General features: G+C 38.5%; 1 protein-coding gene across 1 annotated transcript in view; it reads left to right on the forward strand.

The window, feature by feature from the left end:
- RPS6KA1 (ribosomal protein S6 kinase A1) overlaps window positions 1–20,671 on the forward strand; it is a gene marked incomplete in the record, with an annotated part of 1,961,688 nt that overhangs the window by 1,890,705 nt on the left and 50,312 nt on the right. Inside the window, 1 exon segment of the mRNA XM_044084242.1 lies at window positions 16,929–17,066. Within this exon segment, the coding sequence (XP_043940177.1) occupies window positions 16,929–17,066 (138 nt within the window).

Below are 20,671 nucleotides of genomic sequence, written 5' to 3' on the forward strand. Positions count from 1 at the left end.
TGGTTCTGCTATGTCTTGTTTTAGATTTCTTAGTAAGCGGCCTGGGATGTTATCTGGTCCCACAGAGACCATGTTTTTGGCCTTGGAGAGCACAGATATGACCTGCTCTTTGAAGACACTAGGTAGAGGATTTGTGTCCAGTATGTTTTGGGTTATGGCTAGTGGTGACTGGGTGGGAGGGTTGACATTTGTGCCAAATCTGTCAGCCAGCAGGTTGACAATTTCCTCAGGTTCAGTATGAGAAGTACTGTCCACTGTAAGTTGGGCATTCCTTTTTAGATTTTGGATGTAGCTAAACAATGTCTTATGATTATCCTTAGCTAGGGATGCTAATTTAGCTTTGTAACTAGCTTTAGAGGACTTTACAATATATCTGATTGTTCAAGCTGTGGAGGGTATTCTTCTGCTGAGTTATTTCCCTCTTGTTCTTGGACATCAGTTTCTTCTTTTTGTTATGTAACCTATTTGTACATGAGGTCCACCAGGGTGGCCTTTTATTTTTTTTTCGGGAGGGCCTGGTTTTGATCTGCAGGTCCAGCCAAGTCTATATAGTTGTTTAGGTGGTTATACAGGGCATTTGTGTACTCTTCCACATAGGAGTGATTGTTGGCTGTGTTAGCAGGGAGTTTGAAACTTTTATACCATTGCCTAGTAGGTTGTAGTTTGCTTTGGAGAAATGTTTCAGTTTATTTGCTCCTCTGGGGGTGTCAGGTCTGTTTGTTACTTCGAATGAGGGAGGGCAACACACAGGGGGTAGGGGGGTGCAAACTGGTTGTTCCTGGACATTTGTAGTGACAACGTCCAGGAACTTCAGGACAATCATTTTTGTGCTTATGTATGTCACTCAGTCAATGGAAGGATAGTTGAAGTGTCCCATGACCAAAGTGTTTGACTGTATAGTGAGTGACTCTAGTAAGTCCATGTAGGTGGTGTGCTTCTCTTGGTTCATGGTGGAGGACCTGTAACTTGCAATGGTGTGATAGGGTGTTTTACCTGTAGTTAGTTGGATCTGGAGTAGCTCAAAAAAGTTATACTGTTTAACCAGCCTCGAGGAGTATTTGGCTTTAATGAAGATGGATACACCTCCATTTCTAGTTCTTTTGTGATCGTTTTGGGGTCTGGATGTGTGGAAGGCACTGTAGCCTTGCATGGCCGTGGTGCTCTCTACAGACTTGATCCATGTCTGTGACTGCTTCTTCCAAAGTGAGGAGTGCAGTTTCCTGTTTAGGCTCTTAGCATTAAGCAGCATAACCTTGAGTTTGTCTCGAGTGGATTTATTTATGTTGGAAATTTTATTGTTTTGACATTGCCTAAAAAGGGACTATGGGGGAGGCAAGTGCCTTTGCCAGTATCCGAAAGCCTAGAGTAGACAGGTGAAGACCATCTCTGGCAAAGTAGAGTGGTGTGTCAGCCATGTCTTCCCAGGCTACAGATACTGGACCCCCCCCCCCCGGACTAACATGAGAAGCTAAGCCAATTGTTGGAAGTCTAATTATTTTTGCGTCTGTTGTGGCATCATCCTGGGTGAAGGTTGAATCCTGCTTAGGGCTAGGGATATGCCTGCCTGCAACACAAAATCTGAGAGTTCAGTTATGTCTGTCTTCATATAGTCCAGAGAGGTACATCTCAAGTCATTCACTCCAACATGTACTATGACAGACTCATAACCGTAATTATTATTGTTTGGCTTGATTGCGTGATTTGACGGATCCTGGTACCTGACAGGCAGCTGACTGACCTTCTCCTTGTCCAGCCTGGTGAGGGAGACATCTGTGTTTCTCACTATGGAGTCGCCTATCACCAGGACAGTTGATTTTGAAGTGTTTTGCCTTACGGGCTTCTTTGCTTAGATACAGGTGGTGTGTGTGTTGTGTAATGAATTCTGTTTGCTTTGCAGTATGTCCAAGTGGTGTGCGCTTGGGAGGTCTTTAATCTTTTGATAGGCTTCTTTTGAATACCTCCACATATGTGTGTTTGTGCTGTGACCCTGTTTTGTGTGAGAGGTGATGTGTGTGTGTGCTGACGACCTGTTTGTCCAGTTTGTTACTTGGGAGAACTGATTCCAAATTCATACTGTAATTACATCTCTTACATATTGTATTTGTTTGTTTTAGGAGTAAATGGCTGCCAGTATACATGAGGCAATTACTATGTTGACTCGGGATGCTCATGTTAATCAGGCTGGCTGGAGAAATGGTTGGAAACCGACCATCCATTATGGCAGGTTTTTATCATAACTACTATTGGGGAGTGAGCAAGTTTGACCAGATTTTGCTCTAGGATTAACAAAGGGGCTTATTCTATTGAAGGCTAGGGGCGAAAACTATGGCAGTGTTTCCCAGTGTGCAGCAGTTTTTCCTGCAATGCAGCAGGGAAGCTTGGGGGGGAGGGTTCACTAACATGTGTAGGAGAAAATTGCCTTTCAAGGCGTTTGTGTCTCTATAGGGCACCAGTGAACCCTGTTACACAGTGTGCAGCTACACGCAAACGAGAGAGTTAAATACAGGCAAAATTAAACACTTTTAAGCTAAACTGCAAATGGAAAAGCATACCGTGAGCTTTCCTCCAGTAATCACCAACTCAAATGAGGCTCACACTACACAATTCTGCCACAAGGGTGCAGGCAGGGCCCTCCTAATGTAAGATGACTGGAATAGTGCTCAATTGTAACAGTACAGTCTAGATTCCACAGATCTGAATCTAGTCTATCCTATGTGCTAGCTACTTTAAACAACAGAACAGCATTTTTAAAGTGCAGAAAAATACAGTAAAAAGAACAGCAAAATGAGGCAATAAAATGATAAAATACAGTCAACAAAGTGCAAAGGAAACTCACGAGGTACATATTTTTTTTCGGTTTTAGCACTGAATGCTTTGGATTTCAGCAGAATCTCTCCATATAGTCTGGGAAAATTGCCAGACATTGAACAGCTTCATTTAGATGACCTGCAGTAGTACTGCCCTCTGCAGAAAGTGGCAGCTCTTCGAGCAGCTGTGAACAGTGGGAGATTGTGCAGAGGTTTCCTATGGAGGATTTTAAAATGGAGAGGTTTACTTGTATACAAGACACAGGGAGCCATGTTTATGCGAAAGACTTTTACAGAAATAATCCCTCAGGCCAATCAGACAAAAACACAAACTTTCCATCAGCAGACTTTTACAAAATTAATTCCTCAGGCCAGTCAGATAAAAACACAAACTTTCCATCAGCAGTTTCCAACTTACATGGGTTGAATTCAGCTCTGCTCATACCAGAGTGCAAAAGAACACTCTTAATGTAAAACAAACTGGTTTTGAGCTCAAGTGGAGTAACAGATGCTTTACAACAAAAGTCAGAATTTTTGCAGCATCAGGGATGCTTGGAAAGAAGTTCACTAACCCCCAAAAATATTCAACAAAATACAGGAAAAAAGTGCCCAAGATAAAAGAAGTACACCAGCACAGAAAAACTTTGCAAAACTTAGAAATATCTTCGCAGACTCTGGAGAATTTTGACCAACTCAGAACAGCTTTTTCAATACCAGAGGAGGTAAGGAAATATTAGAATACTGTTAAAACAACCTAAGAGGAGTACAGAAACAAAAGATGGTATTTAACAAGCACAGGCTTAAAAGCAATGATAAATTCAACAAAATAAATAGTGTTAAAATAGCACTAAGACAGTTAGAGCAAGGGCAAAAAAAAATACTCATCAGCTTTTGTAGGTCCAGATGGTTTTAGAAAACAGCACAAGTCTTGTACTCATAGGTGTCCAAGCCAGGCAGAGTTGCTCTGAATAAATGAGCACAATCTCACAAAAATGTAATTGTTTTATACCAGTAGGATGAAAGACGTTTGCGCAGTTAATCCCTCAAGCCAATCATATAAAAACACAATAAACTTTTTGCCAGCAGTTTACAACTTAGATGGGTGTTAAAAGGTAAAGTCCTAAGTACCTTGCTTTAGGCTAACTTTACAATCTAAGTGTTTGGTATTATAGAGAGCACTGCTAGCCACGGCTGCAAGGTGAGCAGCTCTACATAAATACATCTACTTTATAGCTAAAGAAAAAAAAAAGTTGAAAATTAGCTCCTGTGCCCTCTGGCCAATAAGTGGCTACATTTTGAGCTCCCTGGAGTACTTCCCAACTTAGCAAAAGCAGGCAAACACTTTCTGCTGCAAGATGTATGACCCTGGAAATTCTTAATGTAAAAGCACAGCAAAAGTTACTCTCAAGTGCAGATAAACACCAAACAGCCAGGTATCTGGCTAGATCACCCTTCTGCAATGCAACTTAAATCAAGTCAGATCAGTAAATCAAAAAATAGACAAGCAGCAATTTTTTTTTCAGGTAAACAGTTGCTTAAGTGCTTTGAAAATACCATAAACAGTAGCAATAGTATGTTCAGAAATACAGTAGAGTTCCTTATCTCAGCATGGGTGGTTTTGGATGCAGTAAAAACTTCTTGGATTCACAAGAGATGTCACCAAGTTTTTTGAGCTGGAAATGAGCATAGCAGTAAATGATTGCAGTCGTAGCCCTTTCTATGCGTTTCCTAACTCAGATAGACCAAGGATACTATCTTCTGCCATTAGTTTACTCAGTTCTCTTAATGTAAAAACACACGAAAAGTCTACTAAGCACAATGTTGTTCCAGTAATTTAAACAGGTAGCTAGTTACTGCTAATAAGGTGATTTAAAGTAAGTTAAACCAATGGCAAGGATAAATAAGGCACTACAGGTGTACAGCAATGCCAAACAGTTTAACATGTACCAGAGAGAATTTATAATAAAGGAGGTTTCCCAAGAGCAATACTGGTTGGATGGGCGTGCACTCAGTGTTTGAATCTATGGTAAACAATGTGAGGGAAATATTTAAATATCTTAAACTGACAATAGCAGTGAAAGAGGATGAGAGGACTTTGGTAGTCAGATTACTATAAGGGGTCAGAATAGAGACACTGGTTGTTTAAAAACCATAACAGAAAAAGGGAAGGAGGTTGGAGAAACCACAGCAAGAGATTCATTATGTGGTATAGAGATAATCATCAGCTAGATTCCTTTGTTTAAAGATGTAACCAGGAGGTGCTTCCAAAGCAGACAGGCCATAATAGCCAACACTAGCTAAAACACGCAGTGATGTATAGAATTAAGAAAGAAAAAGCAAGCCAGTCAAAAGTAGATCTGTTACAAACCACTTCAAACTAGACAACCCTGACTGCAGAGTATAAGCCCTGCTTCCACTGTAGCTGTGTGTTTACTGTTGGGGCCTACTTTGCTAGTTTTAACAAATCTAATTTAGCCAAGGAACAAAAATAATATGCTTGTAGTTACAACAGAAAAATTAACTGTTACAAGGCAGTGATGTGTTCCACTGGCCCATATGCAGAAATCCAGAGGATCAGTATGTGAACCTCGGGCATGTAGAGGATGAAGAATAGTGTTGCAAGAGAGCTGTTTAGCATGTGTAGTGGTGTCTCACTAGTCAATTATTTAAAACTGAAACCATACCCAGAGTTGAAGCTGCCAAGATGTAGATAACCCCATTCCAGTTAGCGCTACTCAGTTCAGTTTGTTCCTACAACCCTCCTTGTTTTGACATCACCAGTGGTCTAAAACAAATCAATGGAAGGAAGTGTGTTATTGTCATTAGTTCCATAGTAAGTTGGTAGTTAAAGGTAAAAATGATAGCATGAGGCTGTGACATTTACACAAAGCCAACAGAACAGACACTAATGAAACAGACCTAAAATCTGCCAAGGTGTCTAGTGACCACAATAGAAACTGCTAGCATGAACATAGTAAGGAGGCATATCTTTTAGGTATGGGATAAACTTAATTAATGAAATACGAGTAAACAAACAAAAAGATGGACTGGCATAGGTTGACACCCAGCCACCCACCATGTATGTTGCCCCCAAAAAGTTGTATAGTTTACAAAGAGACCCAATAGTTCCAACAAAAAGACAAAATGGCAGTTTGAAACAGAAGTGGTTCTGGTAGATATCCCCCTATTTACTCTGCAATATGTCTTTCTTAAGAACTGGGGCTGTGGTATTCTTAAAAACTTGAAAACAGAAGTGATTAAACACCAAATAGAACTGAAGTAACAACTTTAAGACCTCAATGCACTAACATACTTGATAAAAAGAATATTACAACAGTCCACTTAGAACATGAGATTCATGAGAATATGGGCAGCCCTTACAGAGCAGGTAAAAACCTTGTAAATAAAGTTCATCTAACAGATACTTGAAACTCAAGCAGAGGTAACCACAGCAATAAAAATGTACTGTTGGAGCAACAGTGTTCCTTTACTCTGAGTTAGCATAAATGCTTTCATTGGATGTCTGTATAGACCATCAACCAGTAGCGTAGTAAGGGTGGAGTAATTGTGAGCTTTGCAGCTTTTTTCTCAACCAAAATGCCAGTAGAGAAAGGCACTGAGGTTGTCATAATGGTCAAGGAGTTTACCTCACCGACACAGGGTACTGGGTTTGATTCTCACCTTTGGTCACTGTCTGGTTATTGGCTCCACATGTAATAGTCTGCAGATTGCTTCATATTTACCAATGAACCTATGAATCTATTCTGTTGAGAGATGGTGGGGCATGATTGGCTGATATACTGTAGGACTCCAAGTAGCAAATTGGGTTTCTGCATTAATATGACTTTTTTTTTTTAATTTTTCTGTTTTCATGAGAGCTGGATGGGGAGTGGGAGGCTTGGATTTGACTTTATGTGGATTGTCCGATGTACTGTGGGAAACCAATCTGCTTTTTTTTTTTTGAACTCTTCACCTGAAGAGTTGGGGGTGCGTGGATTGGCTGGTGTACTGTAGAAAGCCAACTGGCTTCCTTTAGTAAGCAAAAGATCATTTGAAGAGTCAAGGGACTGACACACAGCACTGAATGCACCAGCTATGGCTCTGCCATCAACTATGCGGACTGAAACTGTGACTACTGCAAAGAAATACTTGGATAAGCAATAAAAAAGGCATAATGAAAAAGATGCCGTATGCTGTACCAATGAAAATTGCTGGATGTGTATGTAGATCAGCTGATTTGTCAGACATCATAACTCTGCATTGAATCAGTGGGTGGTTGTCAAGAGAACTCAGTCCCTCATGAGGATCCACTTGAAGTAAAGGATGCCTCTTTGTGAGGCAAAGTAAAGGAACTCAACTTAGAAAAACAGCAGGACCTATGAAGAAATAAAATGTGTAGCAGAAGTGTATTCACAGTTTTGCTACATACCTTAAAAGGAGAACCTTGCATGCATTATGTAGTCCATTCTTTGAAAGAAATGGATATTTTAAAACTTTGATCTCCTAGGAGTCATTAAATTGCTTCCGTTTGCCAAAAACTCTAGAAGTTTGATATTGTGGATATTGTCAGCCTCCTCACAGAATATTGCGCTATATTGTGGCATTTACATTTTACTTCCTTTTGAAGCAAAAGTGAGAGGGGACTGAAAATTAAAAGTGAGTAAGAAGGTTGGTATATACTTGTCTTTGACCTTTCCGTGCAGCTAAAGCAAAGCAACCATGATTACTGTCAGTAGAAATTATTTGTTTGTTACAACGTTTATTGACTAAGCACTTTCACAAAGAATGCAATAGTAAGAACCTTTACATAAATGCAGAAGAGGTGAAATGACTAAAAGGCTTCGTTTAAGGCAAATCCAAAAGAATCACATTTGGCGCTTGCTGTTTTCCTCTGACTTAATCATAGTAGCAAGGTGAGTCAGGTGCTTCTCTAGCATGACGGGAGAGTGGGCTGTATCACACTAAGGATACTTTTTCACTTTTGCATCTTTGGTCCTTATAAAAAAAGAGATCTATATGCAGTCCCTGTGCAGACTGTACTGACATTTCGAGTGTCCATTGGGTCCTACATTGATTCGTTTCTTACACAACCGGCTTTATTATATTATTTACCCTTACTGTAAATTATATAGTCTATGTTTATATCTCAGTTTGTCACCACTATGCCATTAAGACTTCCAACAAAATCAAACTTCCAAATAGCTGTCCACAGATTAACAAGTTAATTAGAACTCTCTCAGCCCCCACAGGGCTGAGAGTGCTCTGCATGCCTCGTTATGGCGAGGCACGTGCCGAATTTCACAAACAATGGCAACAAATAAATTTAGATTTAAGTTTTAAGTACATAAGTCTGTAAATAGAATACTTTCAACCCACTGAATGTCAACTTTTGGAAGTAGTAGAGAAATGTAGGCAGAACATAGAGCAACGCTACAAGAATGAACAGCATGTACGCATATTAGAAAATATATTCTCTAATGTGTCCAGTTATGAGTTTAAACTGCAGTGTAACAAAACAAAGAAATTAATAAGAGATTTTGTGTCGGGACATATTTTTGTCTGACCAAAGACAACAGAGTCGGTCAGTAATGACCCAGTTTCTACTGGAGCAGGTAACAATACTTTAGAAGCTCCACTCAACACAGAGATTGTGCAAGAACAATTTTATTAACAGGAGATCAACACCCATAGGAGGTAAATCAGCCTACCAACAATTTAGGCAACATTGTGCTGAACAATCCTTTAGTTACTGGGAATCAGCCACCTGTTGCCTTAACACAAATGGGGGATATATCTCAGCATCAGGACGTAGGCACTAGACCGAACATGAGGTAAGTTACAAGCAAGGGTTTTCCTTCTCTTTCAGTGATGGTGCGATCACCTTGGGCAAACAGCAGATGGCACCACAAGAGGAAACACTCCAGCGAACGTTACCAAGGAACACGCAAAGTGAGGGGATGAATTCCCTTGTATGTAACTTATCAGGTTATATATTGAGTGCAGTAGAACTGTCAGTCCTAAATAAAGGACTGAGTTTTTCCCCTCTGCACCTTCAAATGTGAGTGATGTACTGACTTGAATCTCCAAATGATGTGGATAGTCTACAAAAGAGCTTTACAGAAACAGATGCTTGGTGCTAGAGCCATGGGCTCAAGCTCAATACCAAGAAATGTATAGTTATCCCCTTTGGGAAAAAATATGTACCCGTGAATTACCACATAGGTGGCAGTACACTAAACACCGAAAGTGTGATGAGAGACTTAGGGACACAGGTGGCCAGTGGTCTTGCCTTCAATAACCACATCGCCACAACATTCAGGAAATCCTTCTATGTGACACACCTCATCACTAAGGGCTTTTCATCCAGAAAAAAGGAGGTCATTGTCCCACTGTACTCATCCCTCATTAGACCCATTATAGAATACAACGCCCCATTTTGTATGTACCTCTCAAGACACCTGCAACAACTGGAAAGACCGCAAAAATACCTCACTAAAAGAATCGCAGGCCTAAAGCAGATGCCCTATGCTGATCGCCTTAAACTCCAGCTATACTCTGTCGCATATCATCTACTCAGAGGCGATCTCTGCTTAACATACAAGGCCATGTCAAACCCAGATCTGTTGGACATGCTACACTTAAAGAAAACCCAATCCCTCAGAGCCACACGCTCCAGGGATCTAAACCTTGTCATCACAATAAACAAAACATGCTGGAGGGATAGGTTCCTGACCCAGAGACTCCCCAGACTCGAACAGACTGCCCATACATGTCAAGCAGAGCGCCTCTTTGGCCGTCTTCAAAAGGAACCTTGACAATTGGATGGAAGAAAGGAAATTCGCCCCGGGGATCACATCAGTCGCCCTGCTAGACAGGGGGTCCAGGTAGTTAATAGTGTGGGAAGAAATAGCCAGGGAATTGTTATGGCTAGGCTTGTATAGGCCCTAGGGCCGATAGCCTAGTACCAACCTATGACTGATTTACGATTGTTTTGCCGTAATTTGACTTTGAAGTTAATGTTTAATGACAACAGTGATGTTGTGAATAGACACCAATTTAGGTGCCCTAGCACTTGTATGCCAGTGATGCCTCTACATATACAAGTGTTCATTAATCTTTTGAGAATGACCTATGTAAATATATGTATGGACATGAGACGAGGTATTGTAACTTAACTGCAGCAGAAAATAATGCCTTGAAGGGTTTAAAGGGCAATTGTGACATCAGCATCAGACCCTCAGATAAGGGAGGGTCGATTGTGGTCATGAATTTTAGTGACTACGATCGTATGATGCTTAAAATGTTGAATGAAGAGGCGACATATAAATGTATAAATAAGGTTAGAGTGAGATCTATAGTAAATTATGTACACACAGTGCCTTATATGAGATGTTTCTTGATGTCAGCATAGATCAGGTGCTGTACGATTTTCTTAATATAATTGAACCAAAAATACCAGTCATTAAAGGCCTACCAAAGGTCCATAAATCTCTAACAGCCCCCCTCTACGTCCAGTAGTATCGGGGGAAGGTTGGGTTAGGCAAGCATGTTCTCTTTATGTTGAAAAGAAATTGAAATGTATATTAACATCTATTTCTGTTGTACTTAAGGATACAGAACAGTTTCTGATAGGTTTCCACAAATGTAAACAAATCTTTGGAAGGGTAACAGGGTTACTATTTGTGACTCTGGATGTTGTGAACTTGTTTACCTGTATTCCTAATGACTATGGACTGGATACCATTAGGGCACAATTAGTTCCTTATTAGGCTTAGTTCTAAACAACAGTATTTTCATGTATGGGAACTCTGTTTTTGCACAGAAATGGGGGGGTTGCCATGGGCACCCTCTGTGCAAATTCCTATGCAAATTTTGTTATGACTGTGTAGGAGGAGCACTATGTACTCAATAGCTTAGTGTATCAGCAGCATGTGAAGTTTTACCATCGTTTTGTTGACAATGTCTTTATTGTATGGGGAGGGGGTCAAGATGAAGTGAACACCTTCCTTGAATACATAAATCACACAACTGACTTTTTGAGGTTTACGATGCAAAGCTCCCCAAAGGAGATGGATTTTTAGATGTACATGTGGTAATCAATAACATAGGTGGGGTTGAGACAACCTTGTTTCGTAAAGGGGGTTGGAAAAATAGTCTATATCTTTTCATAGTATGCACCCTAGTTTTATATACCCCAACATAGCAAGGGGGCCAATACATGCGGGTTTCATGACTATGTACACAGGATGATGACTTTAATCAAAACATAAAGAAGATGACCGATCATTTTTCCAAGAGGGGTTATTTGAGTAGCATTTTAACTCAGAAGTTATGAATGAGAGGAGAAATTTTGCTGCCCCATACTTTTGAAGACATACCAGCAATGCAGTGTCCAGTACTAGGACATCTAAGTTTAGATTTGGCTTAAAATATACCCGCGATGTAGGAGCTGTATGCAATATAATACGTAAGAATTGGGGGTACTTACAAGTGATAATAAGACAGCAGAATTAGTTGGAAATAACCCCTCCTTTTCATACAAGAATTGTTTGAGCCTGAAGAGGTAGCTTATGTGCTGGACGCCCGTTTAGTATGGGGGGAGGGCATCAACAATCCAACAGAATGTGCATCTTCAGATGCCGACATTGTAGGGCATGCACTTGTATATCCCAAGAATAAGTATTTGAACACCCTTGGTTAAACTAATTTTTATCCCAAGTTTTATGTAGACTGCAGCACTGAGAATGTTATTGTTATACATTTAGCAACCTGCAGGTCCTGTCAGGGTTTTTGTTGGTAAATCCAACAAAAGGTTGAAAGAATATTTAGTCATTCCTATGATATTAGAACAGGCAATATTAAAAATGCCTTGGCCAAGTACATTAAAGAAAATGAAGGTCATGGGTTTGTTTTTAGAGTACTTCAGATTGTTCCTGTGCGTGCTGGGAGGGGGGTGATTTGATAAACTACACCAAATCTATGGAAAGTAAATGGATTTTAAGGCTTCAAGCTGGCAAACATCCTGGCTTAAATGCATGTGTTTCTTTAAGAGCTATACTAAAGGAAAATAAATTCATGTAGTGATGTAATTGATCAGGAGGGTCTATGTAAGTAATTACCATTCAAGTATTTTTAAATGATGTAGTGATGTTTATTTTTTAGATCTGAAGAAGCGTTGGTTGCATAATGCAAAAGCGCTTATCTGTTTTATTATTTTAATAAGTGTTTGTATCTGCGAGCTGTGGGTGGTCCTGCCATTTTTGTTTTGTGCTTTGGAAATGTGTTGTTTTGGCAGCAACCTTTACCAGCAGTTGGAACTTTTTGTGAACTCCCTCAGTGAAAAAATTGAAATTGAGGGAGAAAACGACTAGTAAAAGCTTGCAATTTGGGTAAAATGCAGTTAAAGATGCCTGGATGTCACCAAAGAAGAAATCTGGAGAAAGTAAGAGAACATGAGCTAGAAAAGAGAAGAAAAACTCTGGCTGAGAAAATTCTTGCCATAAAAACAGTTCAAGTTTAGTCTTTGGTGCAGGAGATGCCTTCCAGTAATTTACAGGAAAAAATTAAAATTAATTAAGATGTGTTTAAATAAGTGAAACATTGAAGGTATATATACACTCAAATAAGAAAAGGCTGGAAAAATGAAAATGTTTTCACTTGCTATGAATTGAGAATTTAAAAATCAGAGGCTGAAATGAAAATGCAGGTAACTGTGAGCACAAGACTTCTCAAAACTGCTGTTTCAGAAATAGTAATGGTAAAAGACTGAGAACACAGAGGAAAACCTGAGGTACTGAGACTTGAGGAAATAAAAGAAATGGAAAACATTTGTTTTGTGAAAGCACAAATAAACAATGGGTTGTTCACAGCAGGAATTGAGAGGCCTCATCATGGACATGTTTCAAATTTGACTATAATAAAGCAGCCAAGACCTATATTATTGAAGATGCAATCATACCAGCAGAAAGAGCTGCTCCTGACAAAGCTGTGTCACAGAAGAAAAATATTAAAAATGGGTGACAGTGTATTTGTGGAAAATGATTTAGTGTACACCAAGCAGAAGACAACTTTATTCCAGCAGTCAGAGAATGTCGAGTCTGGTGTGATATTCAAGCTTGTGTATCCGGCTTTCTTCTTAATATTTTTCCTGTAGGATCAAAGATATTTTTGGATGTGTACCCGACTAAGAAGGAAATAAAAACAACCAACAGAGTGAGCCAGCAAGCAGAAATGGACTGGACGACTTATTCTTCTGACAATAACAAAGCTCAAATAGAGACTTTTACAGTGAAACCTTTTCCATTGCTCTAAAGGAAAATGCATGAGGGACAGAAGAAAAGCACAGGGGCTAAATAGAAGAATCGGGAATATCTTAGACGTGAACCAGAGACTGGTCTTGGGAGAGGGAGATGATCATGCAAAAGACGAGCAATGTAGTGAAATTAATGATTTAATGGCAGACTCTAAAGCATTAATCCCATAGGATTAAATATGTGAAATTTGACTTTGCAAGAAGTGGTTGAAAAACACTAAAATTTTGTTGACAAGAGTTAAACTGGTGGGTGAATTGTAAGGGATATAGCACACTTTGTCATCAACTTTTAGAATGATACTGAAGGGACTGAAGAAGTAACAGTGAGTTTTTGGTCTTAATATTTGTGTAAAAATTTTGTGATGCAAAATGTGTATTGTATAGTAATGCAGTTTTGTACAGTGAGCAGTCAGGGAATTTTTAAATGTGAGTGGGGGAAGTCTTATCACTGGCTTTGCATATTAAAGCAAGAAAGTGCTTTTTCCTCCAGGCTATACACTGTAACAAAGTAAGAAATATTGGACAGAAGCAAGTTAAAGTTAATATGTTCTCTTGGGCTGCTGGTGTACAAGATGTAAACATCTGTTGAATTAAGATAATTGCCTGTTTTATAGAGGTGGATATCTAGATTAATGTCCTTGCTTCTAACTATAGAAAAGGGTTTTCTTAGGCAAATCAGCTTGAAAAAAAACAAGATAAAATGGTGAATGGCATGGAAAATAGTAATATTTTCTTGTATTTGCAAAGTCAGTAGTTATTTTATTCCATTAGTAAAGGCTTTCAGTGGAAGATAAGTTTGTAGGTGTAAACAATTATGAGAGGACTTGAACAGTGTGTTCTAAGTACATTTTACAAAGATGATTAAAAGCATCTGCAAAGTCACAAGTTTTTTTTCCATTTCCATCTTGGACACAAGTCTGCAGGTGCAAGCAGTTACGGATGAGCGGTCTGTGAAGTGTCTACAAAGTGAACATTACAAGGTACACTGTAATTAACATTTAAAGGTATACTGGCAAGCAGTTTAGTGAAAACATAAATGAAGTTTGAAACTGTGGGAGATGTTATATGTTATACAGCTAGATGTCTTTCTGTCAGCCTATAAACTTTAAACTGTGCAATGTTATATTAAGTACATTAGTGCATTTCTTTAGAGATAGTTGGTGTAATTGTTCTTGAGGCTGAAATTTAATGTTTACTGAAAGCAGGCAATCTTTTTCACATCTGAGAATGGAATAGATATAAAGAAAAGGATTGATAGGAGTTAGTATAAGTGAAAATGCATGCTGTAACATGTGCTTTAGCAATGGTAACATTCATTTTAGATGTGATACTGCCTTTGGGGGGGCAGCTGTCAGTTTGAGGCAGCTTGCTGTTATCTGAAGGGGTAAACTTTATTTTTTGAAAATATGCATATTTTTGTGCATTTGTTCTGAGCTAAAAGGTGAGGGTTCTGAAAATCTATTTAGTTTTTGTTTGAGTGTTTTCACTGCTGCAGAATGCCTTGAAAATCTGACATGGATTCAAATGCAGATGAGAAGAAGCAACTTCACAAGAGATTAGCCTGCCAAACATTAATGTGTACATGTAAGCTAAAAATTAGAAATATGCATTTTAAAGACATGTCATGTGTAATAGATGAGAGTAACAGTTTGTCATAACTACTTTGTTCATATTATCATGGAATGTAAATGGTCTTACAGGTATGGATAAAATGAAAAAAAGTATTGAATTAGATTAAGAAGTATAAGGTGCAAATAACAATGGTACAAGGGACACATTTGAATAGAAATCAACATGTGAATTTGATGAAGGATTTCTTGGAGGATATTCAGCAGAATGTCAGGGGCAAAGGAAAAGGGGAGCAGTAAGGTCCAAAGATGCCATTGTTCCATGGTGGTCTTCCTCATTAGACCAATTATTGATTATAGTGTCCCCTTTTGTATGCACCTGACTAGGCATATGCAACAAATGGAGCACCCATAGAGGTCCCTCACAAAAAGAATACCTAGTGAAGACAACATCTCCTATGTGGACCACCTTAAAGCCTTATCCTTGTATTCCATCTCCTGCAGACTACTGAGAAGCGATCTATGCTTGGCATTACACTCAAAGCATCCTTTGATCTAGACTGTATTGACCTGTTGCACATCCATAAAAGAGCATCAGAAAACAATTTAGGGACCTAAACCTTCTCTGTAGTATAAATGACATGTTGGAGGGCCAGATGCATCAGAGACTACTCCATTCTTTGGAACAAGGATTGACATCCATGTGAATCAGAGTTCCTCGCTGCACTTATTCAAGTATAATTTGAATCAGTGGATGGGGAGTCAGAAATTTACCCATAGCCTGCCACCTATATCCCTATTATTAACAGGAAGCTTGTAAGTGCCCAACCACTCATATACCCAGACTATGCCCCTATAAAATGAGGGGTGTGAAAACCTGTCGGATACAGTTGGGGAGCATGGCTAGGCTTAACAATGCCCTTCAGGGTCATTGACCTAGTACTGATTGTTGGGGTGCTCCAGTAGTAATAGAAGAGGGAGAAAAGACAATAATGGTAGATTTGTGGTAGTAAGAGATTATTGGAATGAGCGGAAGATTGTGGTGGCATATATTAAAATTCCACCTAAAGCTACTGTTATGGAGCTTATGAGAATTTTAAGAGAAGTAAGTTTTCATCTGAGAATATTGTTTATGGGTGGGGGAATGGAATGTGATTTGCAACAGTGCGGATATATCAGACGGACCAAGAAAGAAAATATAAGACAAGAAGGTAGATTTCTGAAGTATATTAAAATGTTTGTTCTGGAACATGTAAGTTCATTATTCCCCAAAGTATAATGGAGCTAGACTAGATAGAAATTATATTAAACATGAGTTTGTGTATTTAATTGAAAGCTTTGGCATGTATCCAATAACAATTTCTGGTCATGTACCAATAAAAACTAAGATAAAGATGCAGGGTAATGAAGTAAATATGAAATACTGGCAGTGTCATACTTATCTGTTAGAGAGGAATTTAATGAATGGGTAGTAGAAATGATGTGAGTGTTGCTCAGGAAGCTAGAAATTTCTTCAGAAGGGATAGCTATTAAGTGGAATAAAATGAAAAGAGTTTAAAGCATGGTAGGAATGAGAGCGAAGGAGATATGGGATGGAAGCACTAGGAATTATTTTGAGGGGTTGAGTTAAGTTAGTGCTGTAAAATAAGAGTAAGCTGACAGAATTAGAGGAGGTGCAACTGCAAAGTGCTAAACAGAAAATAAGGAGTATTTGAATAATGTACTTGAATTTAGAAAAAAATGTTAAGCAACTGTTTTTTAATAACCCCAGAGCACAAAAAATATCACAAGAAGAGTATCCAGGAGATCCTTCTGTTTTACTGTTTGGTACTGGCCTCAAGCAGTTCTTTTCATTTGATGTTTTCTTGCCTCCTGACAACACTGTAAAACATGCCACTTAAAGGATTATTTAATCTGTGCTTGTCGCCTCTTCATACTCGCTCCTGTCTTATCACCCTCCTTTGGAAGAGGTAAGCTGCCACAGGGAAGGTGAGCCCTATCCTCTCCAAATCAGTCCTTCAGCAAAACTGGTGTGTCCCAGGACTTGATTTCTGATGACAGGCTAAAATTCTATCACTACACCAATAGTTTAGTTCTATCAAACAAAAGCTGAAAAAGCTGCAGATGCGTATATGTCACACAACATTTCTGGAACTCTATTTATAAGAATGTTTTACACTGTTAGATCTAGTGTTTGATCTTAATTATGTGAAATTTGATAGAATGTTCTATGTGTTCTAGGATCTAGTGTCAAAGATGTTGCACATTGATCCTCAGCGACGTTTAACAGCTAAACAGGTGCTTAATCACATCTGGATAACAAAGCGGGATCTCCTGCCCCAGAGCCAGTTGAACCATCAGGATGCCCACCTTGTAAAGGTAAGCTTCATCCTAGTCAGCAAACAAAGCTGAGTACTTAAAGTGAAGTGGAGCATTTAATATTTTTGTTCATTAATTCAGAACTTGTATTGCAGCTTGACATTGTATTCATAGATGGTGTGATGAAAAATGCTCAAGTTTTCAGAAATGTTACTTTCATTTATTTAGTTTTGTTGTGGTAAATTTGTCTGAGATAGACTGTCAGCACAAAGGTTTAAGTCTGTGAGGCATTATCTAGCTGCTTGTTGTAGTATAACCCCTAAGCTTCCATTTGCCTACTGTGTGATTCTGTGCGAGTCACTTAAGCATGCTCTGTGGTATCTGGGATATTGGTCTAGGCACCTCAGTGATCTCCTGTAACTACAAGTCTAGTAACTACTTATGAAGTTTATGAACTCCTTTACATGGGAGTAGAAGAGCTCTACAGATCACCCTAAACAGTGTCTTTGGGAGCTAGGAGAAAAGCAAATTACCTAGAGAAAGTATAAGCAGATATGCTTGAACATATTAGACTTTACTTAGACTTGCTTCCAGAAAACAGGATTGAACCCAAGACTCTTAGATGTGTGGAGACAGTACATGGAATGTAGAGTACTGCTGATGCGCAAGCTGTTGCAGATCTGGTTATATGCCTGTAAGCATGCATTGACCTTTAAGGACCACTAAGTGCTGCAGGCATCTTTTGAACCTAGAGTTGGATGTTATGTGCTAGTCCTTCAAAAATGCATAAGCTTCATTTGTAAGCTTTTAGAAAATTCAACAGAAATCATTTATTTTACTTTTTGTTTGCTGATTTGTTAACTAGGAAACCATAGTGGACAGAAGTTTCCCATTTCAGGAGTGGACCCAGGAGTATTTTCTGATTAAGTTACTTGCTTTCATTTATACAGTACACAGGTGGAGACTAAGGGAATCAAACCCTAGACTACAAGTTCACTAGTTCTTGGTGGATTTACCTAGGTAACAAACTCAGTGCTATGCTATATAAGTTATGGTATGTATGTGTGCAAGTTAGCAACCTTCTCTGCTCCCAGACACTGCCTTTCCTAGTTGATTCAGTCAGGTGCCGTTCTACACCTAGTGTAAGAAATAACAGAAAATAGACACCACAGCTTCCAAAGCAGCAGTTTATTCCCTGTACAGTCCGTTCGACTCAGCACATGTCCAACAGGATAAAACACTTCCAGCAGAATAAAAAACAGTCACAAATGCTCACAGAGCATGATAAATAATTCACTGGCACAAGAGTATTCACACCAATTCAGTAATAAATCCACAAGGTACACAATAGAAGTTAAGCGTTTTTACCCAACCAAACGTCAGTCTTTTTCAGAACAATATTGTAACTTCTAAGTCCTGCTAATACAGGTGCATATTTTCAAATGAGCCAAACTCTGACAGCAGTTTTAAAAAGACACACCACATTTCACAAATAAAAACATATTGTTAAAGTGTTACATATTACAACATACAAATGTAACTTCAGTAATACATAAATACTGCAAGGAGATTTTATTTACAAGAAATACTAATGTGGTATGTCTTTTTAAAAATGCTGTCAGAGTTAATTGAGGTATTACTATTGGTTTATTTGAAACTATGCACCTATATTAGCAGGACTTAGAACTTACAATATTGTTCTGAAGAAGCCTGACATTTGGTTATGTGAAAGTGCTTAACTTCTATTGTGTACCTTGTGGATTTATTACTGAATTGGTGCGAATACACTTGTGCCAGTGAATTATTTCTCATGCTCTGTGAGCATTTGTGACTGTTTTTTATTCTTCTGGAAGTGTTTTATCCTGTTGGAGCTGTGCTGAGTTGAACGAACTGCACAGGTAATAAATTGCTGCTTTGGAAGCTGTGGTGTCCATTTTCTGTTATTGGTTACGTTTCGCTGTTTGGTACCTAGTGTAAGAACTGATATGTGCGCCTCTGCATTTTGTTTGACAGATGCGCAAGACATTTTTATTTGGCACACCCCATGTACATACATTGTCCAGTTTTTCAAATTGCTTAAGGGGGAGTAACTTGCTAATTTATAACTTTTTGATTCTTTTGAGGGAGTGAGGGAGTTTCAGTGCTTAAGAAATCATACCCCCTCCTGAAAAACATCCAGGAAATTGTTTATATCGACTTTATGTGAACTGTGCCATAAAGAACTAATCTCACAGAAGTTTTGTATTATAGATCTTTCAGATCTTGTGTGAGCTGCAGGTCTGCTAGACTGCAGAAGACTGTGCTGGTAAATTTCAAAGCTTTCTTCTATCAAGCATGCTCATCTTTTTTCTCTATTTGCTATACTTGTCGAAAGAGAAACACTCATAAAATGAACCCACCACCTTTAGATCCCACCGTTTTCTTCAGTGAGTCTATGCAATGTATGTGTTTTTTTTTCTATCATTTTTCATGCAAGTTCTTCAGAAAAAAAAGTTTGTATTTTGGATTTGTTAGTTTTCTTATGTGAAATCTCTAATTTTCATTTAATAATTCTAGTTTTCTTATGTGAAATCTCTAATTTTCATTCAATAATTCTGTTTTATAAATGCGTCTGTTGCTGCAGAAATGAGGTGCAGGCAGATTTTATGATTTTAGTGCTTGGACCAGGCTGTTACTTGAAAGACTGTAATTCCTGACACATTCACTTAATATCCTGTCTTGCAAGATGGCTATACTTTGCAAATTTCTGCAGAAACAGAAGAAAGAGTTTTCTTCACTTGCTGAAAACACAATTGCAGTCCGACATATCATCAGAAAAATACCATGCATAGCATAAAAAATGTTGATCTAGTGAGTGAGGTGGAGTCCATTAACTGGTTAATAATACCCATGTGTCACTTGTCACCAAAATGTCCAGTGAGCCTTTCTTCATGGATTGGGTTCATTGTTGATGTATGTTACAGCTCTATCTCAAATCACTGCCAATAAAGCATTATTCACATATGGCAGAACCTTCATTGGTTCCTTTAAACGTAGTGGAACTTGACACACTATCATTTTATTTTCCATCAGCTTTGTGAGCTTTCTGTTGAACTCCATTGTATTAACTGATGACCACTTCTCAGAGGAGGTATTTCCGAAGTTTTTTTTAATTAAATAAAAAACATCTTTATTAAATTATCACTTATAACTTAGGTGATCATACATTTATATAAATGAAAACAGACCATACTGACATATTTTTAGTTGCAAACATTATACATCACTTATAATCTATCCAGTCACACTCAGTCAAACATTACATAGCTCATTCAGATTCTGCCTTCTTAGAAATCTCATTCCTCTTCTGTATGTATTATTCTCGCAATTTCCATTTTTTTATGTAATTTGCTCCTGCCCTTTTCTAAAGATCCCAGTTCCGATTGTTTTATCTCTTGTCACTATATTCACTACTTCTAGTAAAGTTGGTTTAGACTTTGATTTCCATTTTCTAGTAATTGCTTTTTTGGCATTCACCGCAATTAGACTCAACAAGGCCTTGCTATGTCTAGGTATTTCCGATTCTGTATCATAGCTCATAAAAAATAATTTCCGTAGTCATGCCAATTTGCTCACCCAGTATTTCTGATAGAGTAGTCTGCAGAAAATGTTTTCATTTCTGATGG

This window comes from Protopterus annectens, chromosome 1.part1 (assembly GCF_019279795.1).
Source record: "Protopterus annectens isolate FY-2018-M chromosome 1.part1, PAN1.0, whole genome shotgun sequence".
NCBI lineage: Eukaryota > Metazoa > Chordata > Ceratodontiformes > Protopteridae > Protopterus > Protopterus annectens.